Below are 22849 nucleotides of genomic sequence, written 5' to 3'. Positions count from 1 at the left end.
AATCACAGAATAGGTCATAGCTATATCAGTGGATGGATGACACTTGATTAGGAGCCCAGACCAAATCATCAAATATCACAATACTGGAAAAGCCCTGTAAAATAATTCTCTAAATCTGGCCAACCATTACAAGACTCCACCTGTGGGTGGTCAGTTTATAGATTTCCTGAGCACTGGTTCCCAGGCCAAGCAGCAGGATCTCATGGAAAAATCACCTAGCCAGCCAGCTAGCGGTTATTGACGTGTTGGCAGAATACATTCATTGGTCATCTGTATTTCCTGGCGAGAGTAATCTAAATACGTTAATACATGTAATGCCAGGTGATGTGGCAGCAGCGGTTTTTCCATATTGAACTTATTGTATAAAAGACAACAAAAATGGGCAAAAAAGACCAAAAGGGCAAATTAACACAAAATGATTTATTTTCATTTCAAATGTTTAAAATTACCAAAATTTTGCTAGAATTTACAAAAATTAAAATGTATTATTTTTGCAGCAGCAGGTTTAAAATAAATATAAAATTGTCCAAAACAGGAAACCTTTACTGTGCAGTCATCAGGCAATCTTGTAAACCCTACAAATACATTAAAGACCTTACAGAACATTCACCATAAAATATTTTAAATATATGGACATATCATATACATAATAAAAAAAATTATCTATTATATACATAAATATTTACAGAGGCTCTAAATAAAGAGAAGTGAGATTTAGCAGTTTCCAAACCTAAAAAAAAAAAAAAAAACACAATAAATATACACCAAAACCTGCTATAATTTGCATATTGTTCCTATGAAAATCAATGTACTAGACCAGTGATGGCAAACCTTTTAGAGACCGAGTGCCCAAACTACAACAAAGAACCGCTTATTTATCGCAAAGTGCCAACACAGAAATGTAATTTGTGATTTATACTCCCTTCTCTGTCACAGTTTTCATTGATACCAGTGCTCTGAGGACACCAATAAAGCAGAAAATAGTCCCAGGTAGCGCTGTCACTTTAATATATCTCTGTGCACAGCAAGTCCTGGGCTGTCTGGGACTGCAGGAAGATACCTGGAGTCATCTCTGGTGATGGCCTGAGTGCCCATAGAAAGGGCTCTGAGTGCCACGTCTGGCACCAGTGCCATAGGTTAGCCATCACTGTACTAGACCCTTTAGAGCAGTAGTGATGAAACTATGGCTCAGGTGGCACTCTGTGGGCTGTTACCCTCGCACAGAATTTACCAGACAGACTGAGTGACTTGTGGCATCCTGTGCCATTTTAAGCATAAATCATAGTCCCCCTGCAGCCTGTTACACTAAAAGCATGGTGGATGGCAGGGCCGGCTCCAGGTTTTAGTGGGCCCCTGGGTGACAGAGCCCTAGTGGGCCCCCCTTCAGTAGTAACACTGCCCCCCCTCCCCCGCATGGACACTGCCCCCCCCTCTCCCCCTGTATACACACTGCCCCCCCCTCTCCCCCTGTATACACACTGCCCCCCCCCTCTCCCCTGTATACACACTGCCCCCCCCTCTCCCCTGTATACACACTGCCCCCCCCTCTCCCCCTGTATACACACTGCCCCCCCCTCTCCCCCTGTATACACACTGCCCCCCCTCTCCCCCTGTATACACACTGCCCCCCCCTCTCCCCCTGTATACACACTGCCCCCCCCTCTCCCCCTGTATACACACTGCCCCCCCCTCTCCCCCTGTATACACACTGCCCCCCCCTCTCCCCCTGTATACACACTGCCCCCCCCCTCTCCCCCTGTATACACACTGCCCCCCCCTCTCCCCCTGTATACACACTGCCCCCCCCCCTCTCCCCCTGTATACACACTGCCCCCCCCCTCTCCCCCTGTATACACACTGCCCCCCCCCTCTCCCCCTGTATACACACTGCCCCCCCCTCTCCCCCTGTATACACACTGCCCCCCCTCTCCCCCTGTATACACACTGCCCCCCCTCTCCCCCTGTATACACACTGCCCCCCCTCTCCCCCTGTATACACACTGCCCCCCCCTCCCCCTGTATACACACTGCCCCCCCTCTCCCCCTGTATACACACTGCCCTCCCTCTCCTCCCGTATACACACTGCCCTCCCTCCTCCCGTATACACACTGCCCTCCCTCCTCCCGTATACACACTGCCCTCCCTCCTCCCGTATACACACTGCCCTCCCTCCTCTCGTATACACACTGCCCTCCCTCCTCCCGTATACACACTGCCCTCCCTCCTCCCGTATACACACTGCCCTCCCTCCTCCCGTATACACAGAAGACACAGATCGCTTTGAGAGCCGCCCGACACTGCTACAATTGATCTGGGGGCCCGAGTGGGCCCCTCCAGTACCCCAGGGCCCCGGCACTTGCCCGGGTGCTGGCGCCGGGCCTGGTGGATGGGATCTATACAAACCACATCTACATCCTGGAAATGTAACCTGAAGAGGTGGAGAATGGCACAGATACAGGAGTAACTCCCATTGCGGTTCAAAACACATCCCCTGCATAACGTGTGAACGGAGTCTCAGCCTGTGTAAAATCACATTTTATGTGTTTGCCGAATACACGGAAACTCGATAAAAGTATTAAAAGTCAGCTATCCTTCCTGACTTGTCTTTATAAGTGATTTTTTTTTCTAAACAGCATTAAAGGGGTATTCCCACATGGGCAAGATTCTTATATAGGTTTTCCCACGAAAGAAAAGTCTCACATTTCCATCCCCTAGTGATGTTTACACAATTAAGATCATTTTAACACTGAGTAAAATTGTAAAGGGGTTATTGCTGTTTTAGCTCCTATCACTCTCTAGGCTGCTCAGTGCACCCTCAGTGGGTGGGGCCTCTCTAAGCAGACACATTGGGGCTCATTTACTAAGGGTCCGAACGCCGCACTTTCGTTGGGTTTCCCGAATATTTCCGTTTTACACCGAATTGCTCAGGGATTTTGGCGCACGCGACCAGATTGTGGCGCATCAGCGCCGGCTATCAGGCGCCAGAAATCCGACGGTTCAGAAAAACCGGGGAGTTTAAAAAACAAAATTGTGTCGCAAGATCAGCACTTACAAGCACCAGGAAGAAGACAGTGAACTCAGACGACCTCGGCGCAGCAGCGACACCTGCTGGATATCGGGCGCACAACCTTAGTGAATCCCGGCAGACCCGATTCCTCAATGGACAACGCGCCACGAGATCGCGACTGGACCGGGTAAGTAAATGAGCCCCATTATCATCCATCTAGTTTCATGGGGTGACAATGTGGTTACATTATCAGGGTACAGATGTATATACACTTTCATCTGGTTTCTGATATTGTACTAACACACTGACACATAGAAATAGATATGAGACAGATCAGAGATGCATTATGCCAATTACACAGCGGCTGACAGACTTTTACACTATTGCACTTTTAAGCTCTGCTACATCTCACAGCTATGTGCCTGCCTGCCTCCCCCCTTCCCCCAGATCACTTATCTCCGTGTAGCTTGTATTTTACAGCCGCTCTCTCTGCTCTCGATCTTCTGGCAGGATGTAATCAGTGAGTCTCTGAGCTCAGAGCAGGGGGCGGGGCTACAGGCACAGAGCAGGAAGACACAGAAATGTCATCTGAATAATCTCACACAGAAATCCAAGATGGCGGCCACCCGACCCCAAGTCAGAAGTTACAGGGTTGTGTCTAGGGGCAACTGAAATTGTGTACAACAGAACTGATAGAGACAGGTTGGAATTATAACAGTGAATTTGAGAATGTGATATTTTGTTTTCCTGAGTACATGTAAGAAACTTGTCTTCATTGGAATACCCCATTATATATACTCAGGATAACAAAATATCACATTCTCTAATTCAATGTTATTAACAAAAATGCAGCATTTCACATATATAATTCCAACCTGTCTCTATCAGTCCTGGTGTACACAATTTCAGTTGCCCCGGGATTTTTTTTCCTGCCTGACACTGCACTGGACTACTCTCCAACTCCAGCCCCCACCCTGGCATTCCACAACAAGCTCACAGACACTTCCTGCCGGCAAGCAACAATGCGAGTAGTGTAAAGCTACAGACAGATAAGGTCTTTATCCAGGGGAGGGAAGCACAGCAGATCTGACAGTGACATTGTGTGTAATATGGATCTCATCATCTCTGATCTCTCTCATCTCTCTCTGTGTCAGGTAAATTAAAGTGTATATAAACCTGTACCCTGATAATCTAAGCACATTGTCAGCTCTCATATCACAGAGGAATCATGAAGTGTCTACTTAGAGAGGTCCCGCCCACACACTGGAGTCTTACACTGACCATCACAGTGTGGTCAGAGTAATATGAGCTAAAACAGCAGTAAAACTGAGTAAAATTGTAAAGTAAAGCGGGTTAAATATAATCTTTATTGTGTAATCACTAGGATATTGAATTTTGAGAATTTTCTTTCATGGGCAAACATAAAGCCATAAAAAAAATGAAAACCTCTTACCATGAAGCTGTGCTGGCTTGTTCATGAAGGAGGAATCATGGGTTCTGTAATTTCAAAAGTGTCAACAATTTCCTTGGAGAAAGAAAAATGAATTTAAGTAACCTTAATCCCAAATAAATTTTACATAAAGATATTCATAATGACACCTGTCTCAGCCAGGAAATAATGTGCATAAAACATACAGAGCATGGGCCTAAAATATTTTTTCTAGTGCTCTGAATGCTGCACTGCCGACACAGACCTGGGTGAGATTTTCTATTTTGAAATGGGTGAAGTCTTTGCCCGATGTCTTTGTTCCCATAACATTCAACAATATCAGTGTCTTGTGGCCTATTCTTCTGGCATATTTTCCTCCCTAGAAAACCCCTTGAATGCGGTGGTTACTATTCCCACTTCCCTTGCTTTCTATTGCAGGCAAGCAAGTGCTGCAAGAGTCTAGAAGACAGCAACACTGCGTCTTTCCATCTCAATGATAAGTGAAATAACAATCAGGTGCTGGGACTGGTAGTTTCCTGTGTGTGAACAGTAACAAAATCATTGTCAAGGCTATCTAGGCCATAGCTACGCCATACAGATGAAATCAAAAGTCCTACCTTCCAGTCTTGATGGCTTAGACTGATGACACCTTGGTATCTAGGTTGGTTATCAATGTCAACCTGTGACCCACTCTCTTGATTAATGGGTTCTAGTAAAGGGAGGTAAGAAAGAACATCAATTCAGCATATAATATTTATGGTATTGTGGTTATATTGTTACACAGATTCCAAATAGACTGACATCATCTTTATACAATATAAAACTTTATAATATGTGTTCCCTTCTCAGCCACTAATAGTCAAGCTTTCTTTTTTTTAACAGATTTTAAGGGGAATGCCTATCTTAGAATTTTAAATATATCAATAGTTAAAGTAATTCCGGATAATCTTCACAAAAGGCTTTGTATTGGGATCTCAGTTACACAACGAGTTTCTGGCTGACAAAGGAACAATCACAGCTCACAGTCTCCTCTCATTTGAAAAAGGAATCATTTGAGATTCCGAAATGCGTTGTGCAACCGAGATACCTATAAAAAGCCTTTTGTGAAGATTATCCGGAATTACTTTGACTACCAGTGTGCACCGCAACGACAACCACCTCATTACCCAATGCACTTGATCCAGACCAATGTGGCTTCTGTGTTCTGAAGATCCCATCAATGGGCTGTACCATATGGTGTCATACTTAAAGGGAACCTGTCACCAGGAGACCCATTTTTAGCACTCTCCCAGTCCCCACAGAGCATAGTACATACACTGCCAAAGTGTTTTTGTATTAAAAATTGGTTTTACAGAAAAAAAGATATGTTATATTGTACCTTTCATTAGCATCTGCTGTGTGACTAGGCAGTTGCCAAAAGGGAGGGTCTGGAAAGGAGCAGTCCCCCCTCACCCTTGGCAAACATGTAACCTTTGCAAATATAAGAAAACACCCATCACTTGGCTTAGCGACGCCCCCTGCTCCTCTACAGCCAATCCCGAGTGTGGGGAGTTATTCATATATTTAAAAAGGTTGCTACAGTGCCGGAGAAGCAGACGGACGACTGACTACCTGAATACTACCAGTGGTGGTCGCAGCGTCTGTTCTGCGGCATTAAATGTGTGAATGTGCCTGAATGTTGTAGTGCCTCTGATGATGCATTGGTCATAAGGGCCAATGCTGAAACGCGTAAGGCAGGAAATACAAGAATAGGCAATTCACTGGCTTGCTTTAACCTTTGCAGCCAGTTATATGTTCTGGATGCTAATCAGTTATATGTAGAGCTGAGGTGGCGTATCTTAGTCTAGTGTGAGCTCCTCTAACCCTGGTGGCTATTGAGCACCTTATCACGCATAGAGGGTTGAGGGGAGTCACACTGGTAAGCCTAAATCCAGTTTAATTCAGATACGGCTATTTAGTTAGCCCAGGTTTTAACAATTTTTGTTACATAATAAAGTTTTTGTTTTTAAACATTCTATTTAGGCAGAAAATTATTCAAATATTAAGAACGTGAACCGCATATCTATAATTAGTGGAATATATTTAAAAAGGTCACATGTTTCCCAAGGGTGGGGGGGGACTGCTTCTTTTCCAGTCCCTCCTAGTCACACAGCAGATGCTAATGAAAGTTACAATATAACATTTTTTTTTCTGTAAAACCTATTTTTTATACAAAAACACTTTGGCTGTGTATGTACTATGCTCTCTGTGTGGACTGGGGGAGTGCTAAAAATGGGTCTCCTGGTGACAGGTTCCCTTTAAGCTTCCCACTAGCGTTGTGCCTGGTATCAGCACAACTCTCTCTGGTGAGCCTTATTCTAACCAATTCACCCAAATCTGTGTTTTTCTCCGCAAAATACTACTCTATGAGCGCTTTCTGGTCTTTCCTTGGCCAAAAGCATCTAATGGATGAATGTGCTGCTACTTCTGTCCTGCCTTGTTCAACCAGGCCAAACTAGTATAGAAAAAGGCAGGTATAGTAAATAAAGCAAGTCTTGTATCCTGTGAGACAAGGATTTGTCAGTCTATCAACTAGAAAATAAGAATCAACAATAGAGAAAATTTGTTTAAAAAAAATGTCTATACCTATTACTGGTAATTTATCTTGATCAAGCTTTATTCTTGCAAATCCATCCTTTAAAAAATAAATAAATACATTTAAATCGGCACTTAAATATTACAAATCAAATAATAAAAAAATCAATGAAACCATTGCTAATATACATATGGATAAGCATAATATTTATAATAATAATAATATATTAATGGGTTTCTGCCAACTTTTCAAGATATCCTATATCTTATGAATGGGGGATAACAAGCTGGTGCGGGTATGACAACTGTAATCCCCTAGCAACCTGGAGAATGGGGATCCTGTTCTCACTAAAGTGTCCTGCTGCTCCATTCAATAATATTGGAAATTCAGGAATTGCAGTAGTAAATCACTCGCCTATCTATTGCACTTCCATTGACTGTCTAAAAACCGGAGATAGGCCAACACTATGAAATTCCCATTCCTATAAATGGAACAGCGAGACACATGACCAACCTGAAGCTCCACCCATAAACGAGAATGAGACCCTCTGCATTCTCATGATCAGTGGGTGTCCCAATAGTCAGACCAGCAGGTGATTCCCTGTATGGTGAATTGGGATTATCTTTTAAAAGTTAGAGCAACCCCTTTAAGTAACAGACTATGGTTATGTACTTTGCAGAGATTTTTTTTTGACTTCCCAACTACGGTACTTTTATTATTCCGATCTGGAATAATTCAAGGCATAGCCACAGAATAAGTGCAAGTCCCTGTGTGACTCTGGTCTTATGACAACACATATGTAACAGCTAATCATGCAGAAACTACCAATTTGTACTGAGAAAAGAAAATAAATCTCACCCGAATGATGAAGGAAACATGAAACATGTTCTCAACTGTGCGAGCAAAAGAATTTGGATCAATCACAAAATCAAAAAATGAAATGGGAGTATCCGCTATAAAAAAAAAAAGAAGAAGATTAGGATGGCTATTTTTAAAAACTTGTGTGTTTATACAAGTATGAGGACTTATGAACATGAAATAGGGCCTGTGCACAAGTTGCAAAACATAGGACAGGTCTTGGTGCTGCTGGGTTTGTTGTTTGGACAGTTTTTCTGTCGTCATGAGCACGGACCTCACCCATTGATGGCAGTCAGACTATAAAGAATGGTCCACGGAATCATTGTTTGCCACCCAAGGAACTGCAGACGTCATATACAGGGAGGCTTAGACTAGCAGCCAAAACTAACAAGTTCAAGGGATTCAGTTGTCTATTATTTAAGGTGTATTGGGGCCTTAAAACCTTCACGTTGCTGGGTTTTTTCGTTAATTTTTTTGTTCCCCACCTTCAAAAAGCTATAGCTTTTTCATTTATCCGTGTACAGAGCTGTGTGAGGGCTTATTTCCTGCTTAACAAATTTTACTTCTCAGTGACATTATTTATTATTCTATGCTGGAAGCCAGCGCAGCTGTGCCACAAAAGGTTGCGTGTGTGCCACAATTGCAGCACAGACACTAGTTAAATATCTGTGCAAGCCATTTTAGCAATGAAGAACGTGAACAGTCCGACTAAAGCGCATTGCAAAGCCCTTTGTAAATGTGCCCCAATGTGTACGAAAAAGAAACCCATAAATTTTGTTGTTTCGCCATATTTTGACACTAATAATTTTTTCATATTTTTTTTCTGGTGTACAGAGCTGTGCGAGGTGTCATTTTTTGTGAGATGAGGCTGACCTGTTCATTGCTACCATTTTGAGGACTGTGTAACCTCTTGATCACTTTTTATAAAATTTTTATGGTATGTAAAATGGTGTCAAAGTTGCGTTAATAGACATATGGGGGTCATGTTCAGCCATCAGGTTCACCGCTGGCAATAAGTGTTTTTATATTTTGATAGATCAGACATTTTGGGATGCAGCGATACCCAAAATGTTTGTGATTTTTACTGTTTATTTTGTTTTATACCAGTTCTAGGGAAAGGGGGGGTGATTTATTTTAGACTATCTGGGGTACTTGAACCCTAGATGGTCTGATTGTTTCTACCATATACTGTGATACTACTGTACAGGCGGTCCCCTACTTAAGGACACCCGACTTACAGACAACCCATAGTTACAGACAGACCCCTCTGACCTCTGGTGAAGCTTCTGAATGCTTTACTATAGTCCCAGATTGCAATAATCAGCTGTAAAGTGTCTGTAATGAAGCTTTATTGATAATCCTTGGTCCCATTACAGCAAAAAAGGTTTAAACTCCAATTGTCACTGGGGCCAATTTTTTTTTTATCTTGATCTACAATTATAAAATATACAGTTTCGACTTACATACAAATTCAACTTAAGAACAAACCTCCAGACCCTATCTTGTACGTAACCCGGGGACTGCCTGTACTACTGTATTGCAGTATATGCATATGTAATGAAAAAAGATTCATTACAATGTCCCACTGGCACATTGTAATGAATCCACAGAAACCATACAGCCTCAGGTCTTAGAAAGACCCAAGGCTGTCATAGCAACCGATGACGTCAGCGGTGATCTCAAGCAACATGGGAAATCAAGGGATTAAATAAGGGATTAGCGCTAGCAGCGAACGTGGTTGTTAGCAATGGATGTTTGCTGCAATATGAAGCAAAACCCAAGTCTGTATGAAAAGGGCTCGCACCGTAAGCCCTTTTCAAACATCCTTAACAGCTCCCTGATGGATATATCCATCGATGCTGTATGTACCTGGTCATTTCATGTAATATTTTTGCCAAGTACGGTGCTTGTCCACCTGCACCACTTTCATTGAAAACGAATGGCAGATTTCTCAGGGAAACCCCTGTTAAGCCATTCTGAGATATCAAATGAACATGAGCAGGTGAAATGTAATGTACACTCACCGGCCACTTTATTAGGTACAACTGTCCAACTGCTCGTTAACACTTAATTTCTAATCAGCCAATCACGTGGCGGCAACTCAGTGCATTTAGGCATGTAGACATGGTCAAGACAATCTCCTGCAGTTCAAACCGAGCATCAGTATGGGGAAGAAAGGTGATTGGAGTGCCTTTGAACGTGGCATGGTTGTTGGTGCCAGAAGGGCTGGTCTGAGTATTTCAGAAACTGCTGATCTACTGGGATTTTCACGCACAACCATCTCTAGGGTTTATAGAGAATGGTCCGAAAAAGAAAAAAACATCCAGTAAGCGGCAGTTCTGTGGGCGGAAATGCCTTGTTGATGCCAGAGGAGAATGGGCAGACTGGTTCGAGCTGATAGAAAGGCAACAGTGACTCAAATCGCCACCCGTTACAACCAAGGTAGGCAGAAGAGCATCTCTGAACGCACAGTACGTCGAACTTTGAGGCAGATGGGCTACAGCAGCAGAAGACCACACCGGGTGCCACTCCTTTCAGCTAAGAACAGGAAACTGAGGCTACAATTTGCACAAGCTCATCGAAATTGGACAGTAGAAGATTGGAAAAACGTTGCCTGGTCTGACGAGTCTCGATTTCTGCTGCGACATTCGGATGGTAGGGTCAGAATTTGGCGTTTACAACATGAAAGCATGGTTCCATCCTGCCTTGTATCAACGGTTCAGGCTGGTGGTGGTGGTGGTGTCATGGTGTGGGGAATATTTTCTTGGCACTCTTTGGGCCCCTTGGTACCAATTGAGCATCGTTGCAACTCCACAGCCTACCTGAGTATTGTTGCTGACCATGTCCATCCCTTTATGACCACAATGTACCCAACATCTGATGGCTACTTTCAGCAGGATAATGCGCCATATCATAAAGCTGGAATCATCTCAGACTGGTTTCTTGAACATGACAATGAGGTCACTGGACACAAATGGCCTCCACAGTCACCAGATCTCAATCCAATAGAGCATCTTTGGGATGTGGTGGAACGGGAGATTCACATCATGGATGTGCAGCCGACAAATCTGCGGCAACTGTGTGATGCCATCATGTCAATATGGACCAAAATCTCTGAGGAATGCTTCCAGCACCTTGTTGAATCTATGCCACGAAGAATTGAGGCAGTTCTGAAGGCAAAAGGGGGTCCAACCCGTTACTAGCATGGTGTACCTAATAAAGTGGCCGGTGAGTGTATATAATCTATAATATAAACTAAATTGATTTCCATAGCTGCACAGAGTTATAGCATTATTGAGCGTTTCACACTTACGATCTTCCCTGAAGTAGGTTTGCAGAAATCCTAAAATCCTTTCTACTTCCTTCTCTGTAGCTTCTTGGTGAGACTCTTCCATTTTCTTCAGCTAGAAAACAAATATTTTGAGTCAGGCATGGTGACTAACAAAGGGGTATTCCCACAAAGTAATAAATATGCTCAAGATGACAAAATAACATTTGCTGTAATTCAATGTTATTAACAAAAATACAACATTTCACAGATATAATTCCAACCCGTCTCTATCAGTCCTGCTGTTGTGTGCTTTGGTTGGCCAGGGATGCAACCACAAACTCAGTCCTGACTATGGTCGGGCAGGTCTTCCTCTCTTATGAACGCTGTACTGTAGGAGCAGGGGGAGGTGGAGATCACTAGAGCAGGAGGCAATTCCTGTCCAGCAGTTGAAGAGGAGAAAAGCGCTACAAACAATACATAGCAGTGATGAGGGATTGTTTGATTCATTAGGTGAGGTAGCAGAGCTAAGTTTGTTATTAGGGATCTTACATTCATCTCATAACTCTGATCTGTATCATCTCTCTTATTCTACATGTCAGATATTAGTAGAATCTTCAGAAGCTAAATAAAAGTGTAGCTAATCCCTGCACCATGATAATCCAAGAACATTGTCCGCACACAGCGACAGGTGGATAGGACGAATGTGCATGAGCAAAACACAGCGGAATCAGAACTATTAACTGATTCACGGCGGGCGGCGTGTCCCGCTACATGGAGAGGGCTCACGGGCTGAGCCCTCTCCATAGCCGGTGAGTCTTTGCTGCATATTGCCAGCACCGATCGCGGGTGTTTTCCCGCCGGTTGCCTGCTTTAAAAAGATGCTGGCGCATGGGCGTCGCCATCTTGCCTAGGATCGTTGTTCCCCGTGACATCATCGGGGAGCGGCGATCCGTTGCCGTGGTAGCCTCGGGTCTGCCGAGGTCCAGCCGTCCTGAGGTCTGTTCCTGTGTCCAGCTGCAGTGGTCCGTTCGTGTGGTCCCCACACCGGTGATCCGTCCCTGTGGTTCCGGTTTCCTGCTTCCTTCCTTCCTTACCGCTGCCACCGCGGGCCTAGTCATACCTGTGGAACGACCTGGTGGCAAGCCGCCGCAGCAAGCAGATCCTGCTTTGCGGCGGGCTCTGGCGAAGACCAGGGGCCACTTAGACTCCAGTCCCAGGTTGTGACTAGTACCTGCGGTGGTCCAGAGGGTCCACAGACTCTTCCCTTAGAGACTTTGTAAAATGGCTGATGCAGGAGATCTGCCTCGTTAACTGCAATAGGACTGACCTACAAACAGACCACATGGCCAAGGAGGTTAGGGGTTTGGTTTAATATTAGGCTTGGGCGCACAAACACATAGCAACCACAGTCCCGAATAGCCGTGATCACCAGAGCAATGACTTATCTACCAATCCATCTTTACAGCGATTTTCCCATGCAAGAAAGTTCTTAAATGTGAATCCCCTAGTGATGTTTACACAATAAAGATCATTTTTAACCCCTTACAATTTTAATCAGTTTTTATTGCCGTTTTAGCTCCTATAACTCAGTGATGGTCCGTGAAAAACTGGACTCTCTAAGCAGACGTGTGCTATGAGATGATGTGTGATAACAATCTGCTTAGATTATCAGGGTACAGGTTTATCTACACTTTTTTTTTTTTTAGCTTCTGAACATTGTACTAGTATCTGACTAGGCCTTCCTAGATAAAAAAAAAAAAAAAAAAAAACCTATCTTGCCAGTAGCTAGTAGAGTAAGTCTCTGCACATTGGTGCTTGCAGGCAGAAGTGCCTGTGTCTGAACTGTAATGCAGAAAGCACTGCAGTGTGCAGAAAAAGAAGCTATTCATGAGTAGAATCTGACCATAGTCAGAAGATTTGTGGTTGGATCCAGGGGCAACTGAAATTGCAAACATCAGGACTGATAGAAGATGGACTTATATCTGTGAAATGCTGTTTTTGTTAGTAATAGTAAATTAGAGAATATGTTATTTTGTTATCCTGAGTATATACAAGAACCAAGTCTTCATGGAAATACCACTTTAACCCTTTCCTGCCGCAGTCCTTTTTCGTTTTTGCATTTTCATTTTTCACTCCCCACCTTCAAAAATCTATAACTTTTTTAATTTTTCCATGTACAGAGCTGTGTGATGGCTTGCTTTCTGCGTAACAAATTCCACTTCAAAATGGTGGTATTTAAAATCCCATAGCGCGTACCGTGAAAAAAATTCCAAATGCATTTTACGGATTTCACTGTACGCTTCAAATTACGTGTGTACTTTATTCTTGGGGCTAGTACGATTACGAAGATACCAAATTTGTATAGACTTTCTATGTTTTCATACATTTGCAAAAAAAATGTTTTCAAAATTATTTTGCCATATTCTGGCTCTAATAACTTTTTTTGGTGTACAGAGCTGTGGGTGGTGTATAGGATTTTTTATCATTTTTAAGAATGACAAAAATGTGCCATTTTCGACTTTGGGCGCTGTTTTCCGTTATGGGGTTAAACACATTTAAAAACCGTTATTATATTTTGATTGATGGGAGATTTTAGGACTTGTTGATACCTAATATGTTTATGATTTTTACTGTATAATGATTTGAATTTTTAGGTTTTTTTCATTATAATTTTTTGTTTCACTTTTTTTTTTATTTTTACTATTTTTCAGACTGCCTAGGGTACTTTAACCCGAGGTTGTCTGATCGATCCTACCATATACTGCCATACTACAGTATGGCTAATCGCACATTGTAATGTAAGGGTTAAAAAGAGACAGCCTCGGGTCTTTGGAAGACCTGAGGCAGTCATGGCGAGAGATCGCCAATCCCTGATGACATTAAATTTTAAGACGCCGGCAGGTTTGCAGGCGGCGATCAGTGGGTTAACACCCACGATCGGTGCTAGCACTGACAGAGGGTGTTACCGGCAAGTCTTTGCTGAAATATGCAGCAAAGACTTACCGGCTATGGAGAGGGCACAGACCCTGAGCCCCATCCAAGTACCCACACACAACATGTGACGTACTATTAAGTCACATGTCGGTAAGCGGTTAAATAAATTACAGCAGTAATAACAAACTTAAAACCCACAACAAAGGTCTCTGTACAATGCAACTTGTACTAACAGTACAGCCTGTTTACACCTCATAAAGCTGCTGACAGCTCCTACATACCTGTGCTGGCATCACTTTCTTCTCCGCCACCTTACTAGTCCTCTTCTGACGATCTGTCTTTTGACGTACTATCGGAGGTTCAGTCTTAAAGGAGCCCAACCTATCAGATTAAAAAGAAAAGCTTTGATATAACATATTTAGGATAGAACACAACTGGAAACATTGTAAAAACACACTTACATGAAATGAAATGTAGGTGTTCTTTTGAAATACTTTTCTGCTTCAGTTCCCAATTTTTTCCAGGCATCTGCCCCAAGATACCCCTTGGCACAAGCCTCATCTTCACTGTCACTGTCTGGATTTTCCAGTCTATTTATTCCCATGAATGAAAGCTGCAGGAAAGGGTGACAATATTAGGGGTATGATAACTATGTCCTCATTTTATTAAGAGACTGTGGTGTCTAACAGTGACTAGCTGCTTGTACATATATAACATTAAAGGAAACCTACCATCAGGAATCTATCATCAGAAGTACAAAATAGAAAAATAGGCGGCACTCCAGTGTTGTGGGAAAAATCAAGTGGTTTTTATTCCCAAGTTGCTACGTTTCAGCCTCATCCGAAGCCTTTCTCAAGCAATTATCATCAGAAGTAGATCTCAGAAGTACCGCTGCCCTAATCTGTAATTTAACCCCTTACCAACAGATGACGTCATACTACGTCACATGCCGGGTACGGGTGGATGGAGAGGGCTCACGGGCCGAGCCCTCTCCATAGCCGGTAAGTCTTTGCTGCATAAAAGCACCAATCGCGGGTGTTTTCCCGCCGTTCGCGGCTTCAAAAAGCCGCATGGATGCCGCCATCCACGTGATGTCATCAGGGAGCAGCAATCCTTTGCCATGGTAGCCTCGGGTCTCCCGGAGACCCGATGCTACTTCGGATTAACCTATTCATTTCAATGTGCTATCAGCACATTTAAATGAATGAGGAGTAAAATCCCCATATACGGCCATACTGCAGTATGGCAGTATATGATAGGATCGTAGAGACAACCTATGGTTAAAATACCCTAGGAAGTCTGAAAAATAGTAGAAATAAAAAAAAGTAAAAAAAAAAAAAAAAGATAATAAAAAAACCTAAAAACTCAAATCACCCGCCATTCCCTAGAACTGATATAAATATAAATAAACAGTAAAAAATTCATAAACGCATTAGGTATCGCCGCGTCAGAAAATGACATTTAAAAAAAAATTTACAGTCCTAAAAACATCAAAATCCACAAAAAACGACACCTCCCAAAGCTCCGTACACCAAAGTATACAAAAGTTATTCGCGCCAGAAGATGGCAAAATCCCCCCAAAAATTTTTGTACAGGAGGTTTTCATTTTTTTAAATGTATAAAACCTATATAAATTTGGTATCCCCGTAATCATATGAACCCAAAGAATAAAGTAGACCTGTCATTTGGAGCGTACAGTAAAATCCAAGCCCACAAGAATACAAATACAAATGCGGTTTTTACCAATTTCACTGCATTTGGAATTTTTTTCCCGCTTCCCAGTACACAACATGGAATATTATATACTCGAGTATAAGCCGACCCAAGTATAAGCCGAGACCCCTAATTTTACCACCAAAAACTAGGAAAACATATTGACTCGAGTATAAGCCGAGGGTGGGAAATGCATTGGTCACAGACCCCCCCCCCCCCAGTATATAGCCAACCAGCCCCCGGTAGTGTACAGCGCTGCCCAGCCCAGATCCCCCCCAACCCCCCAGTATATAGCCAACCAGCCCCCGGTAGTGTACAGCGCTGCCCAGCCCAGATCCCCCCCAACCCCCCCCGGTAGTGTACAGCCCAGCCCAGATCCCCCCCAACCCCCCCCGGTAGTGTACAGCCCAGCCCAGATCCCCCCCAACCCCCCCCGGTAGTGTACAGCCCAGCCCAGATCCCCCCCAACCCCCCCCGGTAGTGTACAGCCCAGCCCAGATCCCCCCCAACCCCCCCCGGTAGTGTACAGCCCAGCCCAGCCCCCGGTAGTGTACAGCCCAGCCCAGATCCCCCCCAAGTAGTGTACAGCCCAGCCCCCGGTAGTGTACAGCCCAGCCCAGCCCCCGGTAGTGTACAGCCCAGCCCAGCCCCCGGTAGTGTACAGCCCAGCCCAGCCCCCGGTAGTGTACAGCCCAGCCCAGCCCCCGGTAGTGTACAGCCCAGCCCAGCCCCCGGTAGTGTACGCCTGTCCCCAGTAGTATACAGCTTGCCCCAGCATTAAAAAAAATAATAAACGTATATACTCACCCTCCAGTGGCCCCGATGTGCAGCGCTGCTCCCCCGATGTCCGCGCGGCTCGTCTTCAGGCTTCCACGCCCGTCTTCTTTCTTCTGCCGGGCGCCGCCATTGCTCTCTCTCTCTCGGCCACCGCCTAGTATGACGCGAAGAACAATGGCGGCGCCCGGCAGAAGAAAGAAGACGGGCGCGGAAGCCTGAAGACGAGCCGCGCGGACATCGGGGGAGCAGCGCTGCACATCGGGGCCACCGGAGGGTAAGTATATACGTTTATTATTTTTTAAGTATTTTTAACTTACTATATGACTCGTGTATAAGCCGAGAGGACGTTTTTCAGCACATTTTTTGTGCTTAAAAACTCGGCTTATACACGAGTATATACGGTACCACCATTTTGTAGTGCAATTTGTTACGCAGAAAATAAGCCATCACACAGCTCATGGAAAAATAAAAGAACGGAAAAATAAAAAAAATTTCGTTTTTTTTTAACGTGGGGAGTGAAAAATGAAAATGCAAAAACGAAAAAGGGCTGCGGCGTTAAGGGGTTAATCCAGGAACCTAACCTGTTAAAACTTATTAATATATGTTTAATTTAATTTTAAATAAATTATTGTAGCAATATGTAAATTAACTGCAAAGACTACTGTGGTGTGGGGTAGCCTTAGCCTCCAGTGCACGGCCAGGATAGTACATGCCCCAGTAGCCTCTGCTGTCAATTTACATATGAGTAAAATAAAGTTTTTAACGAATGAAATTAGGTTCTCTGTTTATTAAATTAAAGATTAGGGCAGAGGCAGGGATGAGGAATCTACCATCAGATCTACTTCTGAGAGAGTAGATTCCTCATGGAAGGTTTTCTTTAAAAGTGCATGGTCTATGGAAGGTTGTAATTGGGTGAAAATGAATTGTCAACTGGTGATTACATACAACTTACCAGGTCCTCAGCAAATGAAGTAGGATCAAACACTGTCATGTCTGCTTGGAGCTGACTTGCCTTTTCTTTCCCAAGATTTGTTGCTAAAACAAGTAACTGAGCATCAAGAGCCGCTTCTCTAGGTTTGAACACTAAAGAATAGAAATAAAATCGAAACACTTTATATTTTGCTGCAGATTCCTATATAGGCAAATTTTGGTTACAGTCAGACATTTTGGGGTGATATATGCAGCCCCAAATTTTCAGCCGGATATACGTCTCCACACAGGCCTTCTCTGGTGCTCCAGACACCTGTGCACTGAAGCTAGTGTGTATTTCATTTTGTGTCCCAAAAGCTCATGACAAGTTCTCTGTAATGGAGCTAATTCAAGGCAATAATGAACCTATTCTGTTCATTGCCCAAGACAATACCAGGAGAATAACACCTAAACCCCGACAGAATTCTGAGCATGTGAACATGGACATATTGCAATGACTTACCTTCTGCAAAGAGCTGATTGGCCGCCTGAAGAGTGTCTGTCAGCTTGTTACTCCTGGAGCTCAGCATGTCATCTCTATTCTCTGTATAGAAAGAAATATCACATCACAGATTAAATTATGCTACTACAGTGACTGTACCTACCTAAAAGCTGCAAGAAAAACTATAATCACTCCTGCCCCCGGTAATATCTGTGAAGGGTACTGCAACAACCTTATTTGTAAACATAAAAGAGTAATTTCAATAATTGTAATATTGTATCGGGGAGAACAGGACATATGGCTTCCTTTTCTCAAAGAAGACCTGTCGGGTCTTGGACCAGTGGTTTAGGGCCCAAAAATCTACCTTTTTGAAGTTTGAAGGTGTAAAAAAAATAAAATAAAAATAATTTAAAAAAATAAACTTTTATGTTTAACTAGATGCAAGTCATATACGGCACATCAGACTCACATCTTTAGGTCCCGCACCAGCGCCTCCTCTCGCAATGCGAGAAGTGAACCCGTAATAGTATCCCGGCTTCATTGTGCAAGCGCTATACCTACCAACGCAATGAAGCCGGGGTGTAATACGCCAGCACCGACGGAAGTTGTTTTTTTGTTGGCGAAACTTTTAAAATCATACAGGGCGATTTGGGACCCTAAACCACTGGTCCATAAAGGAGATGATGGTGATTTAGTGTCCTAAATTGCCCTGACAGGTTTGCTTTTTTTCTCCTATACTGATCAGATTGTTATCCGCAGTGAGTGTCCAACTGCCGTGAGAAAGGACCATCCCTGGGGTACTGTTCACACACTTAGTGAATGGGAGTGTTGCAGATAGCCAAGTGCTGTGCTCAGCAATTTCCAACACTCCCATACATAGAGAAGCAGTATTCATGATAAACCTGCTACTCCACCCATTAGGAAAAACGGGGCCCCATGTTCGATGGGGCTCCTTGAAAACTTGGTACAACCCTTGGCTCTATAATCTATACTTGACAATGCTTGAACGGAGCGTTGCTAATGAGAGCCTCCGCTCATAGGGGGCCATTTAGCCTTAGTGTCTGAGAGCTGAACAATTGACAACCAATCAGAGCTCAGCTCTCACTTTATAAACAACTGTGGGGAAACTAAAGCTCTGATTGGTTGCCCTATCTCAGACGCTTCTGATAACTCCCCCCAGTGTATAATTTGTGTTGTGACTAATGAGGGACAAGTGTAAAGACTTTTTGAAGAAGAAAAAAAAGTGTCAACCAACAACCTGTGAATTTTTTCTCCACAGATCAAAGTATGATGCGATCACCCATAGCAACCCCAGATCTCTCAGCAATGACAGTCGCTATAGACAATGGTCCTAGTAGGCTCCGCACTCACGCTGCATGTTCTGCATCAGCTCCCGGTACTGATGCCGGATTTGCCTTCGGCTCCCATCATCCTGCTCCACTTCAAAGTCTCCGTCCATGTGGTTCTCCTCATGCTCCTCGTCGATAGACGACCTCCTGCTCGACATCTTGCGCTGCAGGTACCGCCGCTCTGTTCACACTTTGCCGCTTCCTGCAACAACAACAAGCCCGGGCTCGAGCGAGGCAGTTCGCGGGACGATGACGTAGGAGATCACGTGCGCCGCGAGTCGGTCATGTGACTTGATCAACGCCGGGCTGGAGGGCGATGATGCTCGGGGTGGGGGGAGCTGCAGTCCAGTCTCTGTTGAGTAGTTTTGGTTGGAGGACTTGGCTTGTGGCGGTTGGATTTGGGGCAGCATAGGAAAGACCCACTGCATTCCCACGTGGCGTTTTTAAACGCGGATAAAACGCATATGCGTTTCCGATTAAACGGATGCGTTTTGGTATGAGCGCCACATGTTTTGCATGTAAGTAATGCTAAACATGTTGTGCTCATTCCAAAACGCATCTGGGGCACAGGAGGAGGACGGGGGTGGGGGTGGGGGGGGGGGGGGGGGGGGGGCTGGGGCACAGGAGGGGGGGGGGGCTGGGGCACAGGAGGAGGACGGGGGGGGGGGGGCTGGGGCACAGGAGGGGGGGGGCTGGAGGACGGGGGGGGGGGCTGGGGCACAGGAGGGGGGGGGGCTGGGGCACAGGAGGGGGGGGGCTGGGGCACAGGAGGAGGACGGGGGGGGGGGCTGGAGGACGGGGGGGGGCTGGGGCACAGGAGGAGGAGGAGGGGGGGGGGGCTGGGGCACAGGAGGAGGACGGGGGGGGGCTAGGGCACAGGAGGAGGACGGGGGGGGGTGCTGGAGGCTACAGGGGGGGCTGGAGGAGGAAAGGGGGGCTGGGGCACAGTAAGAGGACAGTGGGTGCTGGAGGCTACTGGAGGAGGAAAGGGGGGCTGGGGCACAGTAAGAGGACAGGGGGGGCTGGAGGCTACTGGAGGAGGAAAGGGGGGGCTGGGGCACAGTAAGAGGACAGGGGGTGCTGGAGGCTACTGGAGGAGGAAAGGGGGGCTGGGGCACAGTAAGAGGACAGGGGGGGCTGGAGGCTACTGGAGGAGGAAAGGGGGGGCTGGGGCACAGTAAGAGGACAGGGGGGGCTGGAGGCTACTGGAGGAGGAAAGGGGGGGCTGGGGCACAGGAAGAGGACAGGGGGGGCTGGAGGCTACTGGAGGAGGAAAGGGGGAGCTGGGGCACAGGAAGAGGACGGGGGGGCTGGAGGAGGAAAGAGGGGCTGGGGCACAGGAAGAGGACAGGGGGTGCTGGAGGCTACAGGGGGCTGGAGGCTACTGGAGGAGGACAGGGGGTGCTGGAAGCTACAGGGGGGCTGGAGGACAGGGGGGGCTGGAGGCTACAGGAGGACAGGGGGGGCTGGAGGCTACAGGAGCAGGACAGGGGGGCTGGAGGCTGCAGGACAGGGGGGACTGGAGGCTGCTGGGGGACAGGAGGAGGCTGCTGGGGGACAGGAGGAGGCTCGTGGGGGACAGGAGGAGGCTCGTGGGGGACAGGAGGAGGCTGCTGGGGGACAGGAGGAGGATGCTGGAGGACACGAGGAGGAGGCTGGGGACAGAAGGAGGATTCTGGAGGACAGGTGGAGGCTGAGGACAGGAGGATGCTTGAGTAGGCTGGGGGACAGAAGGAGGCTGGAGGGCAGGAGGAGGAGGCTGGGGGACAGGTGGAGGCTGCTGGGGGACAGGTGGAGGACAGGAGGCTACAGGAGGAGGCTGGAGGACAGGAGGCTACAGGAGGAGGCTGGAGGACAGGGGGCTACAGGAGGAGGCTGGAGGACAGGGGGCTACAGGAGGAGGCTGGAGGACAGGGGGCTACAGGAGGAGGCTGGAGGCTACAGGAGGAGGCTGGAGGACAGGAGGCTACATTATGAGGAGGATAGAGAACAGGGACCACACCATGTGAGGAGGGGTGGGGGTAGGGGCACAGATAATATTATGTGTAAGTTTGGGGAGATAAATAAAAGTGGAAAACGAAATGTCAAGGGAGGATAAAATTAAAGAGGGGTTTTATAAGTTGCAGATTTGCTTTATGGGATATTATACAGGTCCATAGGGGTGGCCAAAGTAAGGGGCACTGTACTATGTGGGGACCGTCAAGGTTGTTATTATACTATGCTTGTGGGTGGGGCAATGGGCGTGGTTTAGAAAAAGGGGGAGGGGCTTTTGTCCCTCTTTCTCTTGTCCAAAAGTTGGGAGGTATGCATTTAACATCTTTTCGTTTCTGTTTTAACTCCTCACAAAAGTCAACATTTTATTTATTTTTCCATCAGCAGATCCGTATGAATCTTATCTGGAGGGTGGGAAATCCAGATGCGGTGGAATTGACGTAAACACCCCACAATTTCTCCATTTTCTTACTTTGTTTTTAGGCTTTTAGTTTGTGGTCCAAATGACACCTCCTCTTTATTCTTTGGGTCTATACTATCACAGAAATACCAACTTTGTATAGTTTTTTTGTGTCACTATTGTGTACGTTCATGTGCTGTGTACGGTTCTTGTGTTAGTGTCACCCAGGGTGTGAGGGACCCCTTTCTTTTCATCAGTCCCAGACCTCAATCATCAATAGGGCTGCACAGATTTGTCCTTATTCCCTCCTTATATTCTGCAAGTTACCACTTTGTGTGTGTCCTCGTTGGTTTAGGGCGCGTTCCCTACCGTCGCATTCATAACGCGATGCTAGCGCACAGGGGCAGGGCTCGGGCCGATGACATATGCGTTTCCAGAGAAAAGCATGCGATCGGGTTATCGATGTATATGCGTTCGGCCCAAGCCCCGCCCCCTGTGAGTTAGGCTGGCGCCATACGTAGCGCTTTGTCTGCGCTTGCAAACGCAGACAAAGTCGTGCCCACCGGGGCGGACCTCGCCCGATCGCATCAGCGTTTCTATTAAATTAACGCAAAACACCGGCGGCTCGTTCAACGCCGATGCAATCGGGCCGAGGCCCGCCCGGGGGGCGCGACTTTGTCTGCGTTTGCAAGCGCAGACAAAGCGCTACGTGTGGCGCCAGCCTTGGAGTTGCGCTATGAACGCGACGCTAGCGGAACGTGTGAACGCGCCATTAGGGTCAGAAAGTAGATGATCTCCTTAAGGAGAGATTGCCAATTAATACCACATTAAAGGCATGTGGAGACTTAGGGCGCGTTCACACGTTGCGTTTTGGTCGCGTTTTCATTGCGTTTGAAACGCATATACAACAGCTGATGAGAGGTGATTTGCCTAATTACAGTGCCATTTACGCTTGTAAACGCAATGTTAACGCACGCGTTAACAAAACGCATGCGTTAACATCGCGTTTACAATGCGTTTGGTAAACAGACATGTTAACAGTGATGTAATTCAGCAAATCACCCCTCCTCAGCTGTTGTATATGCGTTTCAAACGCAATGAAAACGCAGGTCAAAAAGCAACGTGTGAACGC

At 45.8% G+C, this 22849-nt stretch overlaps 1 protein-coding gene across 1 annotated transcript; it reads right to left on the bottom strand.

The window, feature by feature from the left end:
- Nucleotides 1-405: 405 nt before the first annotated feature.
- Nucleotides 406-19718, bottom strand: NSMCE4A (NSE4 homolog A, SMC5-SMC6 complex component). The gene is made up of 11 exons (XM_072129985.1): nucleotides 19348-19718; nucleotides 17998-18078; nucleotides 17518-17648; nucleotides 14537-14688; nucleotides 14357-14456; nucleotides 11184-11274; nucleotides 7871-7965; nucleotides 7063-7111; nucleotides 5055-5146; nucleotides 4462-4533; nucleotides 406-730 (listed from the first exon to the last, which is right to left on the bottom strand). The coding sequence occupies exons 1-10, from the start codon at nucleotides 19481-19483 to the stop codon at nucleotides 4483-4485; spliced, it is 978 nt and encodes a 325-aa protein (XP_071986086.1). The 5' UTR covers nucleotides 19484-19718; the 3' UTR covers nucleotides 406-730; nucleotides 4462-4482.
- Nucleotides 19719-22849: the final 3131 nt, after the last annotated feature.

This window comes from Engystomops pustulosus, chromosome 11 (assembly GCF_040894005.1).
Source record: "Engystomops pustulosus chromosome 11, aEngPut4.maternal, whole genome shotgun sequence".
NCBI classification, from domain to species: domain Eukaryota; kingdom Metazoa; phylum Chordata; class Amphibia; order Anura; family Leptodactylidae; genus Engystomops; species Engystomops pustulosus.
This window is presented reverse-complemented; position numbering and strand designations above follow the sequence as displayed.

What these genes read in the sequence shown, in the direction of transcription:
- NSMCE4A (XM_072129985.1), bottom strand. Translation starts at nt 19,483, where the DNA reads ATGTCGAGCAGGAGGTCGTCTATCGACGAGGAGCATGAGGAGAACCAC. An exon ending in ATGTTTCCTTCATCATTCGG is followed by an intron (nt 7,112 to 7,870) that starts GTGAGATTTATT and finishes TATTTTTTAAAG; the next exon opens with GATGGATTTGCAAGAATAAA. An exon ending in AGATAAATTACCAGTAATAG is followed by an intron (nt 5,147 to 7,062) that starts GTATAGACATTT and finishes TCCCTTTACTAG; the next exon opens with AACCCATTAATCAAGAGAGT.